We start from the raw sequence: 17,353 nt of genomic DNA, 5'->3' as shown, positions 1-17,353 counted from the left end.
TCATAAAACTGAGTATTACCTTTGTCATCAAACCCGTGAGTAATTTCATGTCCTATCACCACACCGACTCCGCCATAATTCAGAGATCTAACACAAATAAAGCATTGAGTGTTTATAGTATAAGCTAAGATCGACGGAGTGCTAGATTGGAGTTTTTGTGATTAAAGTTAAGACTCAACAACATACTTTCTTCTCATAGCGTTAACACTTGTCATTTGTCATGGTAATATTTGTGGAATGGAATACACATCAGTAGGATAATAAAACAGATATTCATACATATAACTGTATGTTTTGATATTTTTAGACCAAAATGGAGAAGCTTCTTTGTCACTTACTTTGGAAATTTATCGCTGTAAAATAAGGGCTGCAAAATCCCAGCTGGAAAAACTGATCAAAGTTATACAGATTAATATCAAATCATTTTTATACGGCAGTTTAGTGTAATTATATTCTCTTATTAAGCCATTTAAGTTTGTTATTCAAAGTAATGTATTATTATTGTGTGCTCCAAAGTTGTGTTCTGTCTTAAACCTGTCATAACTGTCACCTTTATACTAAGGTCACCTGTCTATAAAGGCCACTTTTGTGGTTCCATATGTAATGCAATCCATAGTAATTGAACCTCTGTATAAAGGCCAGCTATGTATAAAGGTCTTTTTCACTGTTCCATTGTTGGCCCTTTCAGACAGATTGACTGTACAATGTATACGCTATAATGTTAGGTGCTTAAGAAAATCTTCATACTTTTTTTTATTAAAGTTAATATTGTACCTGCATTAAAAGTTAATACCTGTGGCAGAATCCTTCTTTTCTGTGTTAGTTTAACAATCATACCTAACAATAACTTTATACATACATGTAAAATTAGCTATAGTATGTCTCGTTCGCACAAGATCAGTAGTTCACTTCTGGAACAAGGGACATAACTCATACATACCTATGTCGTTTGTGTTTGGGTTGTAAAACGCATTAACCATGGCTGGGCCTTGGTCCCACCTTGTAAATAGAGTATTTTATGAAAAAGAGCTGATGCAAATTAAAAGATGACGAATTATATTTTATATTTATCAGTTTTGATTAAGGTCTTATGCGTAAATTCAAAAAGACATTTTGCAGTGTTTGTCTAGCTAGAGCAGAAAATGCAATTTTAATTTGGAATACAATATATGAAAGAACCAAAATGACATCATGTCAGACATTTTTATCAAATATTTTGTAATGATAGAGTACATGAGGCCAAAAATAGGATAAGCATTGTTAAAGATATCTATTTTTCTTCATTAAATTTTTATTAGACAGGTTGAATATGTCTTTCAAAATATGGAAATTTACAGCAAATCTTACGCATTTTTGTCCACAAGTTGACGTAGTTTGGTCATTGTCATGCGGGCATCGTAAAGCTCCACATTAAGTATGTTTTCAAAGTACTGATCATCTTGGAAATGGAGCTAGATTGGACAAAATACAATCAGAAACTAAGATATATCTTGTTTACAAACGTCAGAGTCAGTGGGATGTGGTTTGATGTAATTTTACAAGTCATGTTTAGAATTCTCCTTACAGTAGCATTAGATCTAAATATATATGCTTATATAATACCATTCACATTATGGAATATGAAAAAATACACCACGCGATGTAAGTACACCCCCTTTGTAATTATTGTTTGTTTTGGAAAAAAGTTCATTTCTGTATGTCCTGTCAGATGCAGTTTAATTCATTTCTGTATTGTATCATACCGTTAATATAGCTTAATTCGTAATCAAAATCAGTTTTATGTGCTTTACACAAACATCCAAAACACTTATGATGGGAAAATGGAGAAAAGATAATGATAAAAAAAAGCAAAGTGATACTTACTATACTATACTTTGCATCAAGTTTTGAGGGTTCTGTTAAAAAGTCCGGGTATCCAATCCTTTCATTCATTGCATTGGCCTATTATTGGAAAGAGACGAATGTTTGACGACATTAATGCTAACATAGTAAACTATACTTGAGGCTTGTTTCAAAAATTATACTTTAACGTTGGTCGATTTGTACAAAGTGTTAAGAGGTTTATGCTTGCTATACGCAGTACACAAAAAAGTAAAGGAGATTATGTATATAACTTTATAGACAAAAATATTTGGTAGTTATGGGACCAGTGTCCGAAGCTGACGGCTAACTGTTCACCTTTTCTCGTGCCACAGCACGTGTATTGTCGTCCATCCATTCATTTTCTTCCAAAAGTTCGTTAAATGCCTCTCGGATGTTGTGTATCATTGTCAACGCCTTGGAAAAGAAATCATGGCAAACATGCAGATTAATGAACGTGGCCACGTAAATTAAGAGTCTTAAGCCAATTATTTGACGCACTCGAATTAGTTACTTCTTATATCAGATTTCTCACAATTAGTGCTGATCTTATCCGAAACCAAGATTGGCTCACTTAACAAACGACTCGACATATCGCCAAACGTTCAAATGGAACCAAACGGAAGCATTGTTTGTAGGATTCTTATATTAGAAATATCTAACAAGTAATATCGACGGTATGGATCCTAATAAACAAATATTCGTTGGATGCGTATTACTGAAATAGATATATGATCAATGAAGTAATAACGACAATACGGAGAGGCGAATAGTCAAATGTCCGTGGCAACCTGCCCCTTTATTGATAAATGGGCATGTTGCCTAGAAAAACTGATAATTCGCATGTCCGTGTTGTCTTTATTACTTCGTAGGTGATATATATATATATATATGTGTGTGTGTGTGAGAGAGAGAGAGAGAGAGAGAGAGAGAGAGAGAGAGGGTGTGTGTGTGTGTGTGTGTGTGTGTGTGTGTGTGTGTGTGTGGATAATCCACTTTTATTGCTTCATATCCGCTTGTGTGCACTAATTGTACTTATTTAAATGTTATTAAGAAACCTGGTGGGAAGGGATTCGAATTAATCATTTCCTCCTAAATTTTCAAATGATGCGGAAACTTGTCTTTTTAGTCTGAACGACAAGGTGATCTCGCATTCCTACTGCAGACGAACGTAGACTCGCTCCCATAGCGTTTCGGATTACAGCGCGTTCTTTATTGATTAAAGTCAATATGTATGATATATTCTTACTTGTTACAAGGTTAAAAGATATTTCCATGTAACAATTCAATGCCTACTTACCGATTCTTTGCTCTCTTTGCGAAAGTTGTCCCTTATGAATAGCGCTCCCACTGCCATTCCTAAACGATCATTGACATACCCAACACATTTCTGCCAGCGGGGTTTATCCATTGTTATTCCCTACAGAAATGTCAAGTGATCAGTATTTACTGAGTCAATTTTCATGTAGAAGTGAGGAATATACAAAGTTGAATACTAACAGTGATACATTGGAAATCAAGTAAAGTCTGAGTTGACACATTCAATTTACACCACCCCACCTCCCCTCTCCTTCCAAAAAAATATAAATAAAAAAATGAAAGGTTTAATTCATTATTTCACATATAATTCATGTATGGTTGATATTTGTATCGGACTTTTCCATCCTTGATTACAGTTCCCAGGGACAACAGATCCATTGGCGAAACATCAATACAACGTCAGTTCCTTACCTGGAGCACCCGCCTGTAGTCACGTCTGGCTTGCTGATAATTTTCTGTCATTTCTGGAGCAAATCCCATAATAACTCTCCAAAGAATATAATTAGACAGAACTCTGTAAAGATTGGTGAGATATTACATAAAGTAGGGTATCATTAATAAATATAAAGTTTTAAAAATGTCTTGAATTATGAAACAGCTTAAAGAATTAATTTATTTTATTTCGCCTAAAATTTTGATCGGTTTTTTCATCACTCATATGTTACAAGAACGATTATTCAGGCGAATACTGTAGAAAACGACATTTCCAAAAGCTGTTATAGTCAGTTTACTATGTACACCTGATGTCACGATAGTCTATATTATAAACAAGGCATGACAACCGATAAAAATCCCCTCTCGGTTCACTTTGACTCTAGCACAATAAAGAAGAAGGTCAATTGTTTAAACTTTGCTCAAAACCTCTCCAAAGGAATGAAGTCACCACAGAGGTGATAAGGATTTTCTAAAAATAGTAACAGTGACCTAAAACTTTGAAACTCAAAGTTGTCAATGATACTGCTTATATTAATTCGAATTATGGTGCAATCTCTGAAGGAATGAAGCCCCCAGAGCGCTGACATGGATTTTTTTCATAAAAAATAGAATTGATAATCTTTGTCTTAATCATAGAACCCTGAAACTTAATTTCATCTGATAGTCCGTGAAGTATACGAAATTTGTCAAGAATTGAAACCGCTAGAACACATTGCTTTATGTAACAGTGAAATTGACCCTTTAGCCCTGAAATTCAAACTCATCCAAGCAATACCATTATTTGTTTTTCCAAGTGCGTTAAGTTTGACAAAAAAAATTCCTTCAAGGAATAAAGCCACTTGAGTGTTGCCATGGATCAGTATTACGTATGTATATATATCATCCGACATGAGTTCCAAAGGGATAAGTAATTAGCATCTAATTAGTATAGATAATGTGATAATCATGGAGATTATGTTATTTAACATACTCAAAATTGTCTGGATAACAACGTATGTAAATAGAAACTAAATCCAAGGCTAATGCTAGCAATCTTCTTCCACCATGTGACTACCTCAGAAGCAAAGGATAAATGGCCATGTAAAGAAACATTCGATGGTGAAAATGATCAGCTATCGGATAATGACGTCTCACCTTTTCTCTGTGACTTCAATGAGATCAGTAAGGGCAGATAGATATTCTGTGGCAAACGTAACAATCGGCTCTGATTCATCAAACGGGTCTTCGACAAATACGCTGAAGTAACGCATCCAGTCAAACTGTAAGACACCCACAAAACAGTGAATCTCTATCAACTTATTGTTATTGTATTCTGTTGCATTATATCATGAAGAACAATGTATTTTACCGTTGTTAATTCAGCTGATAGGATAATGCTTCATAATTAAACATCTTATAATGATTGACATTACAGAGAATGATTTAAATGATCAAACATTTTCTATTGATAGACCTTAAAGGTGAATGATTAAATGATCCTCTCAAGAAGAATTTCACATGAGAATGATTTAATTATCAAACATTTACTAAGGAACCGTGTTACAGGTAAATGCTTTGCAGATCTTCTGAGGAAGGAATTTAGAGACTTTAATGATCAAATTTCTTCTATGGAAGGACCTTTTCAGTCATCTAACATTGTACATGTTGAGGGATCCTACTTTTGATGACCGGGGTGCCTTCTTGAGGTGAAATATATACAGGGTGGTAGGAAATGCTTACACAAATATTCATGAAAAATATTTACTCTGGCTGTTTTGATACTGGGTAGGTATCGTGTTTGGCAGTGCACTGTATAGTGCTTAAAGTAACATTACCACAAAACCAGCTTTGTTGCATTATTTGAATAAAGTATTCAATACGATAAAAAAAATCTAAGGCGTGAAACTTAATCTATGAGGAGAAACTTCAATAATATAGATCGTATCAATAAAGAATTCCCTCAAATAATCAAAAATGGTAGATAGCGTGAGGGCCATGACTGGTCTAGTGGAATGAGACTATAAGTCTGTATGTATGTTTACCAATGTGGATGATATTAATATACCAAAAGGAATTATCTTACATGTTTTTGCTTTATTCTATTACGTTGATTCTATATGTCTGTCAATTATGTAAAGCATTGATTGAAACCTTCATGTCTTGATTGAAATGAAACCATTGATATACGAAACAGCACAGCATGAGTTGTGAATTGTTTGCTATCTCTAGCTATTCCCTTCGGAACACGCTCAACGCCCCGTACCTTTGGAACTCGTCTCTTCAGCTCCCTTATTGTTATTTTACTATAAAGAGCTCCAGTATCATGCCTCTCTGATTGTGGTTTTGTAACCTACAATATAACAAATGGGACAATGAAATATTTTGATGTGACGTTCTGAACTGCTGATTCTACGACGTTTTTATTGTTTCTGTCAGCGAAATGGTTATATACCATTCAATATACTACATCACACGCTATGAACATGAAATGTAATTCAATATATTTCTCCTTTTATTTTCAAATAATTTCAAAAGTAATGAAAATTGTGTTTACTTTATTGAATGTGTTACATGATATATAAATATGTGTTTGTCCAATACAACATTTCTCTGTAGAATACTGCGTGGCATGCTACCAGATGATAGGCAATTGATTTCAAAAGAAGGCTAGGCGAAGTTATGTGGTTTGATATATATCAAAATGATAAAAAAGCCGCAGGCGACTGTGAAGTCATTAATTTTCGTAAGAATTTTATTTTTCGATGGATTTCAGGTATTTGTAATATGTCCACAAATTAATTAATTTTGAAAATTCTATAACAAAAACCTTCTAGTATCAGGCTTTTATAATCTTAGGCTACATAAATCGAGGCTACAAAATTTCAGGCTACATAACCTCAAGCTACATTATCTCAGGCTACATAACCCCAGGTTTTATAATCTCAGGCTACATAACCCCAGGTTTTATAATCTCAGGCTACATAACCCCAGGTTTTATAATCTCATGTTACATAACCCCAGGTTTTATAATCTCAGGCTACATAACCCCAGGTTTTATAATCTCAGGCTACATAACCCCAGGTTTTATAATCTCAGGCTACATAACCCCAGGTTTTATAATCTCAGGCTACATAACCCCAGGTTTTATAATCTCATGTTACATAACCCCAGGTTTTATAATCTCATGTTACATAACCCCAGGTTTTATAATCTCATGTTACATAACCCCAGGTTTTATAATCTCAGGCTACATAACCCCAGGTTTTATAATCTCAGGCTACATAACCCCAGGTTTTATAATCTCAGGCTACATAACCCCAGGTTTTATAATCTCAGGCTACATAACCCCAGGTTTTATAATCTCAGGCTACATAACCCCAGGTTTTATAATCTCATGTTACATAACCACAGGTTTTATAATCTCAGGCTACATAACCCCAGGTTTTATAATCTCAGGCTACATAACCCCAGGTTTTATAATCTCAGGCTACATAACCCCAGGTTTTATAATCTCAGACTACATAACCCCCGGTTTTATAATCTCAGGCTTCATAACCCCAGGTTTTATAATCTCAGGCTACATAACCCCAGGTTTTATAATCTCAGGCTACATAACCCCAGGTTTTATAATCTCAGGCTACATAACCCCAGGTTTTATAATCTCAGGCTACATAACCCCAGGTTTTATAATCTCAGGCTACATAACCCCAGGTTTTATAATCTCAGACTACATAACCCCCGGTTTTATAATCTCAGGCTTCATAACCCCAGGTTTTATAATCTCAGGCTACATAACCCCAGGTTTTATAATCTCAGGCTACATAACCCCAGGTTTTATAATCTCAGGCTACATAACCCCAGGTTTTATAATCTCAGGCTTCATAACCCCAGGTTTTATAATCTCAGGCTACATAACCCCAGGTTTTATAATCTCAGGCTACATAACCCCAGGTTTTATAATCTCAGGCTACATAACCCCAGGTTTTATAATCTCAGGCTACATAACCCCAGGTTTTATAATCTCAGGCTACATAACCCCAGGTTTTATAATCTCATGTTACATAACCCGAGGCTTCACAGTCTCCAGTTACATAATCTGCTACATAACCCGCGACTTCACCGTCTCCAGTTACATAACCCGAGACTTCACAGTCTCCAGTTACATGATCTCCTGTTACATAACCCGAAACTTCACAGTCTCCAGTTACATGATCTCCTGTCTACATAACCCGAGACTTCACAGTCTCCAGTTACATAATCTCCTGCTACATAACCAGAGACTTCACAGTCTCCAGTTACATAATCTCCTGCTACATAACCCGAGACTTCACAGTCTCCAGTTACATAATCTCCTGCTACATAACCCGAGACTTCACAGTCTCCAGTTACATAATTTGCTACATAACCCGCAACTTCACAGTCTCCATTTACATAATCTCCTGCTACATAACCCGAGACTTCACAGTCTCCAGTTACATAACCCGAGGCTTCACAGTCTCCAGTTACATAATTTCCTGTTACATAACCCGAAACTTCACAGTCTCCAGTTACATTATCTCCTGTTACATAACCCGAAACTTCACAGTCTCCAGTTACATAATCTCCTGCTACATAACCCGAGACTTCACAGTCTCCAGTTACATAATCTCCTGCTACATAACCCGAGACTTCACAGTCTCCAGTTACATAATTTGCTACATAACCCGCAACTTCACAGTCTCCAGTTACATAATCTCCTGCTACATAACCCGAGACTTCACAGTCTCCAGTTACATAACCCGAGGCTTCACAGTCTCCAGTTACATAATTTCCTGTTACATAACCCGAAACTTCACAGTCTCCAGTTACATGATCTCCTGTTACATAACCCAAAACTTCACAGTCTCCAGTTACATAATCTCCTGCTACATAACCCGAGACGTCACGGTCTCCAGTTACATAATCCCCTGCTACATAACCCGCGACTTCACCGTCTCCAGTTACATAACCCGAGACTTCACAGTCTCCAGTTACATAATCTGCTACATAACCCGAGACTTCACAGTCTCCAGTTACATAATCTCCTGCTACATTACCCGAGACTTCACAGTCTCCAGTTACATAATCTCCTGCTACATAACCCGAGACTTCACAGTCTCCAGTTACATAACCCGAGGCTTCACAGTCTCCAGTTACATAATTTCCTGTTACATAACCCGAAACTTCACAGTCTCCAGTTACATGATCTCCTGTTAGATAACCCGAAACTTCACAGTCTCCAGTTACATGATCTCCTGTCTACATAACCCGAGACTTCACAGTATCCAGTTACATAATCTCCTGCTACATAACCCGAGACTTCACAGTCTCCAGTTACACATAACCCGAGACTTCACAGTCTCCAGTTACATAATTTGCTACATAACCCGCAACTTCACAGTCTCCAGTTACATAATCTCCTGCTACATAACCCGAGACTTCACAGTCTCCAGTTACATAATTTGCTACATAACCCACAACTTCACAGTCTCCAGTTACATAATCTCCTGCTACATAACCCACAACTTCACAGTCTCCAGTTACATAATCTCCTGCTACATAACCCGAGACTTCACAGTCTCCAGTTACATAACCCGAGGCTTCACAGTCTCCAGTTACATAACCCGAGGCTTCACAGTCTCCAGTTACATAATCTGCTACATAACCCGAGGCTTCACAGTTTCCAGTTACATAATCTCCTGCTACATTACCCGAGACTTCACGGTCTCCAGTTACATAATCCCCTGCTACATAACCCGAGGCTTCATAATCTCAGGCCATTAAATCACAGGCTACATTATCTATCCCACATTTACAAATGCACGTTTCGCACTTATTCATAATTGTTGAAAATAAAGTGGATTAATTCTGATAGTCAACTGGAGTAAATTGCAAATGTTTCATCGAATACGGTATGCGTGCGTATTTCCTCTTGTTACAGAGCTATTAAGTAATAGAGAGGCTTTTTAGAGAACCATTGCAATGTAAATAGATTATCCATTTTAATTGAGTGTAATCATCGATATGAAACAAGTTTGATATGACAGAAATAGTTTTTGGATTTTTTTTTATACTACTATCCAATTAGTTAACATTGGCCAATTTAAAGTAAACTATAGGGAAAAATAATATGAAATGGGTGTTGGGATGGTTGCACATGGATATGAATACATTCCAGATTTGATTTAGACAACATAATTACTGACAACAGTCTAACAATCCTAACTGCTGTTGCAGATATTTACATTCCGATTTTCATTTCTTCAAGGAATAAGCCTAATTAATATAGGATGATGGAACTCCGATGGGACATTCCAGCTCCTGACTTATCCGATGACCGGAACTGTACTGACAATAACTAATTATAATTATCTGGTGTTTCTATAACTCTAGGTCCCCTAGGGAACAATGGGTGTGTATAAAAGAGTCTCTCAATTTCTGCTGGTGAAGTACCACCGCCATTACAGTGCTTACATAAATAACCAATAAAACATGCATGACCAATAATTCTGTTAACAATGGTTCTATTTAAAACATATTTGTCCATAGCAGAATTGTGTTTATTACATTTTTGCCAGTAAAATATAGAAAAAAATATCTCATTGATAAAAGCGTATAAAACTTTTTAAAAAAATTTTAAAATTTTCACGAGTGCAAAAAATCAATCTTTAGCGGTTACGGTGATGAAAAGATGGTACACAAATCATCATGTAAAAATTGTCAAATCACCAAGTCTAATAGAAAAAACAGAAAACCAGACATCTGAAGGGAATGTTTCCAGTAACACGACCTTCTGTACTATGGTGAACTTTTATGAAATAACGCAACGCAAATTACCTTACCAGAGGTGTGTCGTGTGTATAACATCTTTTGTATCTTTGAAAGGTATTGAAATATTAGACACACTTTGCTATTACTGAAGATTCTATTAAATATCCTCTTTTTCTTATACGTGTTCAATTTCCAAAATTTGTTTATTTGGCATTTCTGCATTAAATTAATTTCCGGTCCGTTGTTTTGCTGCAAAAAATCTTGAATATCAACAAACTCGCTGTTAATTGACACTTTTGTAACGTAAACGAGTTCTTACCGCAAACTCTGGGCATAACGTTCGTCTTTTGAAAGAAGCCTACTTGCGATTATTACAGAATGGCATTCACATATTCAGTGTCTGACTATTGAGGATCAAATTCACTACTTTAGGATTAATAATGAATTTCCAGAGTGTGGGGCCTTTAACATTTCAGCATATACAAATATAGACGCTGTCTGTTTTTAATTTCAGAAAGAAAATCTAAAATCAGCTACAAGTGTTTTACTGGCGTTGTCATTCGGATTACGTCGTGCCATACTCATTTATTTACCTATCAACGACGTTACTTCCACTATCGGTCAATGTAAAGTTGCACACTCAAAAGTACACGTACATAAAAGTCTTTTTCTATCGATCAGCTGTTGATAATGATGATTTGACGTTGAATGTCACTGAAGAAAGTAGTAGCCGATAAGAAAGAATCTGAAAATTCTCGGACTGACAGGACAGTGGTCACCCCGGTTTGACCAACGGTAGTATCAACTAGTTCATCGTGTCATATGAATGAACTATACACGATGTATTTATTTTCAATCTCTCTATTGTGAATTTTCCATTTCTGGATAGCAAAATCCCAGAACCCTAAACTTTGGTCTTAACGTGTGCAGTTGATGCAATATTCAAGGGCCCGTTCTCAATATCATCCAATATCATGATTTGCGTATAAGAAGTCGCCAACTGACAGACAAATTCGTAACGCGATATGAAGCTGTATGTGTTTGGTGCTTGTTAGTTAACCTGTTGGTTCCGTTGTTGTATACCTTGCGCTCATTTGAGAACGTGACATTACTTACTTAGGTTAACCAAGGTTTACTTGGTAGGTGTCGCCAATGTGAACAGAAGACGCTTACTCTTCAAGAACAACTGGTCTTATTCTCCTTGTAAAGCTTTCTTTTGTTCATATTTTGCCCTAGTTTCCTTGAACTTGAGATTGGATTATGATTATGTCGACAAGCTGGTCTTCACTTGTTGTTTATCATCCATGATTATATATAATTCTTATTTGCAATGCATATCACTGTGGTACACTCTACACTGCCTACGTGTTGGCTGATATTGATACACACGTCCAAAATTAAGTACATGTTGGTAATATTTCAACTACTTTATTAAAAAGACACCATTCAAAACTTTAAAGTCTTCAGTCTATTAGTGAGATGAAAAGACGAAAATTGTACTAACGATACACAAGTGAATAGCATGATTTGATAAAATTCAGATGAGATACCGTAGAGCCAAATAATGAATTAAACTGCATCTACCACGCAAATGGACCGGCAATTATTTACCTAGAGTTGATATTCTTTGAACAAAAATACCGACCAGGCTGATGAATGTCGCAACGCATTTTCCAGTTTAATTTTTATGTGACATTGACAACAATCCCTTATAATTCTACTTATCTTGAAAAGGGCACACCCTACTTCGCTACTATGCGGCTGTCTCATTTCTCAGGATAGTATTGTGAATATACATATGTAAAATTGTCTCATCTATGCAAGATTCTCCATTCATATCATTATTATTTCCCAGGAAACTTGAATCAAGAATAAAACATGTCCTTCAAAACATTGAAACACATCCAAACCAGCTTGTTTCAAGATAAGGCATATTACAAATGATCTGTTTGCGGTTTTTGTTCAATTATCTTGACCTTTTCAGGGGTGGTGTTACCTTAACAGAGGTAGGGATTGCTTTACCTTTACCCGTGTAGGGTAGGCGTTACGTTTACACGTGTAGAGGTGGCGTGGCGTTACCTGCGCAAATGTAGGGGTGGCGCTGCCTTGAAAATAACCTGTATCAGTGTGTCATGATAGAAATCCCCCATAAACTGACGTCGCCAGAGTATTGATAAATAGTTACAATAAATAGTATCAGTTAGCATGACTTTAATCGTATAACCCTAAAACTCCGCGATAAAACGGTTCTGTATCGGTTGATGAAGTTTGATCAAAATATCCCTTGAGGCGAAGCCGCAGGGGAGTTAAGTTCTTCCTATAAATAGTAACAGTGACGTTAACATTGATCATACCGAATTGTTATTCTTTATGTGTTTGTGAAGATCGATGTAAATCATTGCAGGGTTGATGCCACCGTAGTGCTGACACGGATAGGGGTTACAATGTATTGTTGGTGATTATATATATATATGTCTTTCTTAACATTTTTCTTGAAGTGATAATCAATAGCCTGTATTGTATAGATACATAATGTCATTTTACCTAGGAACATTAATAATTACTAGTCTGTGAAAATGTTGTATAAAAATATAGTACCGGTACATATAAGTCATTAATTGTAAAACACGTAGTAAATTGTTTTAGAATCGCTCTGATGTAACCGTGATCATGTAGACTATCAAAAGAGTACTCACGTTTGCTAGTTTTGTTTCAAACATCAAAACATTGTTCATATCCTCTCGTGCACGTGCTGGGGATGCACCCAGAAGTTCGGCAAACCGTATCATATATTCAAGGTAGGCAGCTTTGTTCGACGAACTGTGGTCTGTCCAGTAATACTCCCGACTCGGCATACCAAGGGCAGGCTGGTCCAACTGTATCGATACAGAGACAAACAATTACCAACAATAAACACTTTTTATTGGAGTCGGATAGTTTTAATATTGTCACTATTTCAACACGATATGTTTTGTAGTTATAATTTTCTTGATATATTCTTGGTACCGATCTTGTGCACGGAGCTTGGTACGGCTTCCTTGTACATATGTTTTTGACAACATTGAACCTCCGTTTGTGTTCTTTGTCACTACCTTAACCATCTTTCTGTCATTTGAGCCATTGCTCCCCCTGGTGTTCATATTTGGAATTACTACTCAAATTTCATCAATCAAAATATCTCAATTTTGACCAATCAGAACGCTATGTATTTATCAAAGCATTCCCCAAGTGAGATACTACTGTTTTGATATTCTGACCTATCACCAATATGTTTTGATATGATCAGGGAAATTATTGTTCACAAGTAAAAATAAGGGATTTTATATTTGTTTATTCTTGTTTAAAAGCGTCTCCTTGTAAGCTAGAATTTCCAGGGTAGCGATCAGTAATCAGAAAATAGCCAGCGAAGTACATCCTGATTTGTGTTACTGATCCGGTCTTTCTTTCATAAATCATTGTGATGCAGTACCCCCCTTAAAATGAATTTAGGTTTCACTGTGTAGTGTTTTGTGCAAATATTTGATAACTAAACCAATAATTCATAAAGCTTTCAACATGGTTCATTCATCTTTCATATGTTTTCATACGGACGTTCGTTAAATGCATGCCTGGTTTTCTGGAGTGCATGTTTCATCATTGAAAAGATAATTTAGTTCGTCAAAACAATTGGCAGGGAATCCGTTTAGAGAGTTGAGTTAATGAAATAGTGATAAAGTAAAAAGGGCGTCAAATTATGTACTTCCTTCATAGCCTTGGAAATGTTTATTGGTGTTGCAATAATATGTCCACAGACGCTGAATTTAAACATGAATTTGATCAAGATAAGTACTAAAGAAATATTTATTCCTAAAAATGTCCAACACGAATATGACTAGCATATCCGGTAGATTAAGCGTCTTCTGCTTCATCAACGATATCAACCATATAAATATCAATTAATTCAAGTAAATAATGTCACGTTCTAAAATGAGAACAAGGTATACAACAACTGCAATAACAGGCAATCTAACGAGCTTCAACAACGTCCAGCTTCGCAAAAAAGAAGAATCTCAAGGAGATCATTACGACGACTGTAAAACAGTTTTTATCAACCTGCATCTCTCGAAACCCTGTGTATGGGTTTGTCTGTAAGTTGCCAACATCTTGCACGAAAAATTGTGATAGTGAGAACAGTCCCTATCAAATATCGAATAATCCGGGGCAAGATGTCTTAATTCTGGCGGATATGTACGACGGACATGGTCAATAATGTCCTCTTATTCAAAGACAATACGTCATCAATATATATAAAGGTGATACTGGTGGACCTCGAAAGGGCTTTTAGCATACACAAGAATTTTAACTCTGAATTCTCAAAATATAAACCTTCACCACGGCATAATATGTTAAGTCATTCAACCTGGCATTATTGTCGATATTGAGCTGTTCATCTAAATAAAACTAATGTCACAAAACCAGACGACGTTTGTCGTTAGAAACACACATTTCATCACAGCTGATGATTTGTAGGCCAATACAGTAGAATTCTGCTGTCAGTATGGAGAGGTAGATGTCTGAGGCGGTGTTATATCGTAATAATACAAGCCAATAGCAGCAAAGCTATTGTAATAAAGATCGCTTGAAGTAATGGCCTCTCTGCCATCAGGAATCTGTAGATACATTTATGTTTTATCTTGGTGTATAATAAATGTAAACATCGCTGTGTAGATCAGATATTGGGTGCTGTACTTGTGATGAAACAGTCTTCGTTATCAGCATATAAACTATTTCACACTTGCAGATGGAAAGTCAATCCGATATAACACTAAAATTTCAAAAGCAACTGTCATGTTCATTGCTGCGTTAATTGAACTCTTTTATTAAGGAGGGAGATAGGTACCAATTCACCTCATTCCTTAAGTGAAGACATTACAATAGCCTCTGACAGGTCTCCCCAGGGCCTCAGTCAATACATAGTAATCTAATTGCCTGACGGTAAGGCGACAAATATGCCGGAATCTCCCAGCACGATCTCAGCAATTTAATTAATGGTCCACTGTAGCAGGGGAGAATATTAGCCTCGAGGTGAAGGCTAGCATTCCCACGAGACAGCGGACACTGAGAGAGATTCAGCAGCTATCATTGTCTGACTTTCTGAACAACTCTCAAATGATGTTCCTGAACTTAATTACGTCTTCCGATATACTTAGCGCAGTCTGTGTGGTGACAACAGTCAGACACTGTGGGACGGTAGCCTTTAGATCGTATATGTATCGGGTTAGTTGAATGTTTGGGTTTCTTTTTACATGGTCCTCGCTTTGGTTCTTCTAATATTGACAAACTTTCATATTCCCTCTTACACTCATGTTGGTAGTGTCTCAGGTCTGTAACAGGACCATTAATGATAGGCATGATACATGTAGGAGCCTGGCCTGTTTTATGTCTATGGAGATTCAGAACGACTTTGTCACTTCGTTCCCATATCGTAATTATATGGATCTGTTCCAAAGCCATCAATGTGAAGCAGGACGTATATTCTGGACTCGACAAAAACCGAAACTAGTACCCATGTGAGGGACCTCTGTTAAATAATCTTTAAGACATGAAAAAGGCCTGTTTCCAGTAATGTTAATTCTCCATAGGAACCTGCCCCCGTATAATTTCTTATCTAGCTCAACTACTGTTTTTTTCTTTTCCGAAAAATAATTTTACACCTTTCCGACACCCAGATTTCATAATTTCAGTGAAAACGTATTTTTATAAAGTTGTCAATTTCAGCATCAAAGACATAAGTTCGGAAATAAAAGAAGGTTATCTCGAAATTGTAATTCGCAACATAGTATAAATTTCTTTTGATAAATATTTCCAAAACATCGTGTTTATTCATAAAACATCAAAAAAAATATTTTCGAATGAAAATGCACTTGCAGAGACACAATTATGAAGAAAAATGCCATAGATTTGCAATTTTCTCCCGTTATATAGTTTTGGATGCAAATTTCCACCAGAAAATCGGATAGAGCTTTACTTGTTTCATATGTGTACCAAAAATCAGCTAATTCCATGTAGTGGAACGTTCTCATATCGCCGCCTGAATGTGGTTGTAAATTGAAAGAAAAGGGGAAATGAGTAAGAACCTTGTCTGAAACCCTATTATATAGCTTATTATATACAAACTTTTATATTGATTATCAGAGCAGATATTTTCATGACAGTTTTATGATGTGTAACGACTAAATAAATAGTATCGATATAAAGATTTACACTGAGGACACCCTGATACATGAATACTGTTCTATCTCAAGCTGTCCTCTTCTGAATTTATCCGTATCTTCTTGTCTTTGTCTATACGTTTACGAAATCATTCACTCGACGCTAGCTATTCTTGTCTCAATTTCCTTGTTTTATTGTCCCATCTCCAAAGCGTTGTGGCTCTGTCAGGGTCGGGACCCTGACTTGTCTCACTTTCTTTGTGCCTGCCGACAACGCCACATCGAATAGATAGATTATCCATATGAAATACTTTATTTTGTTCGAAGAAATCAATCAATTCTGCGCTTCTTGGAGGTATTGAATGTGATTTATTATATTGTCTTGTTATTTTGTGTAATTAGTTGTTCGTTATTTATCATACATTTTCGCATAATTGTATCAAACTACTAAGTATTAGCTGTTTACAGCAATCATCGGTGGCTTGCTATTTTGTTACTATATCGACGCTTCATAAACCAATCGTTATTGTTTCAAGATGGAGGGTAAATGTGTTGGAGAAGAGTGTCAAGTATACTTCAAGAAACGTAGTGGCAATAAGAACAGAAGTGCATGCAATGTAAATAGTCCACAATATAAATGGATCCTAGATACGCTGGTGCAACAAGGATTGATGTCAGCAAAGGAACAAGCATTTATTTGCCAGAAGTGCTACATGAAGTATCTTCGGAACAAAAATCAGCCTGAACCTCAACCCGAGCAGAACCAGGAAATAGAGGAA

General features: G+C 36.3%; 1 protein-coding gene across 1 annotated transcript in view; it reads right to left on the bottom strand.

Moving 5' to 3' along the window:
* LOC132555601 (neprilysin-1-like) overlaps window positions 1–17,353 on the bottom strand; it is a 46,388-nt gene that overhangs the window by 4,881 nt on the left and 24,154 nt on the right. Inside the window, exons 6-16 of the mRNA XM_060219954.1 lie at window positions 13,080–13,259; window positions 5,858–5,944; window positions 4,750–4,874; window positions 3,592–3,694; window positions 3,161–3,280; window positions 2,179–2,277; window positions 1,864–1,941; window positions 1,348–1,451; window positions 941–999; window positions 339–390; window positions 20–87 (exon numbers count right to left, since the gene is read on the bottom strand). Of these exons, the coding sequence (XP_060075937.1) occupies window positions 20–87; window positions 339–390; window positions 941–999; window positions 1,348–1,451; window positions 1,864–1,941; window positions 2,179–2,277; window positions 3,161–3,280; window positions 3,592–3,694; window positions 4,750–4,874; window positions 5,858–5,944; window positions 13,080–13,259 (1,075 nt within the window). The remainder of the gene's footprint in view (window positions 1–19; window positions 88–338; window positions 391–940; window positions 1,000–1,347; window positions 1,452–1,863; window positions 1,942–2,178; window positions 2,278–3,160; window positions 3,281–3,591; window positions 3,695–4,749; window positions 4,875–5,857; window positions 5,945–13,079; window positions 13,260–17,353) is intronic.

The sequence above is a fragment of the Ylistrum balloti genome, unplaced genomic scaffold, assembly GCF_031769215.1.
Source record: "Ylistrum balloti isolate Yb309-2 unplaced genomic scaffold, AGI_CSIRO_Ybal_v1 Utg369646, whole genome shotgun sequence".
NCBI lineage: Eukaryota > Metazoa > Mollusca > Bivalvia > Pectinida > Pectinidae > Ylistrum > Ylistrum balloti.
The sequence above is the reverse complement of the archived record's forward strand: the minus strand, read 5'-3'. Positions and strand labels throughout refer to the sequence as shown.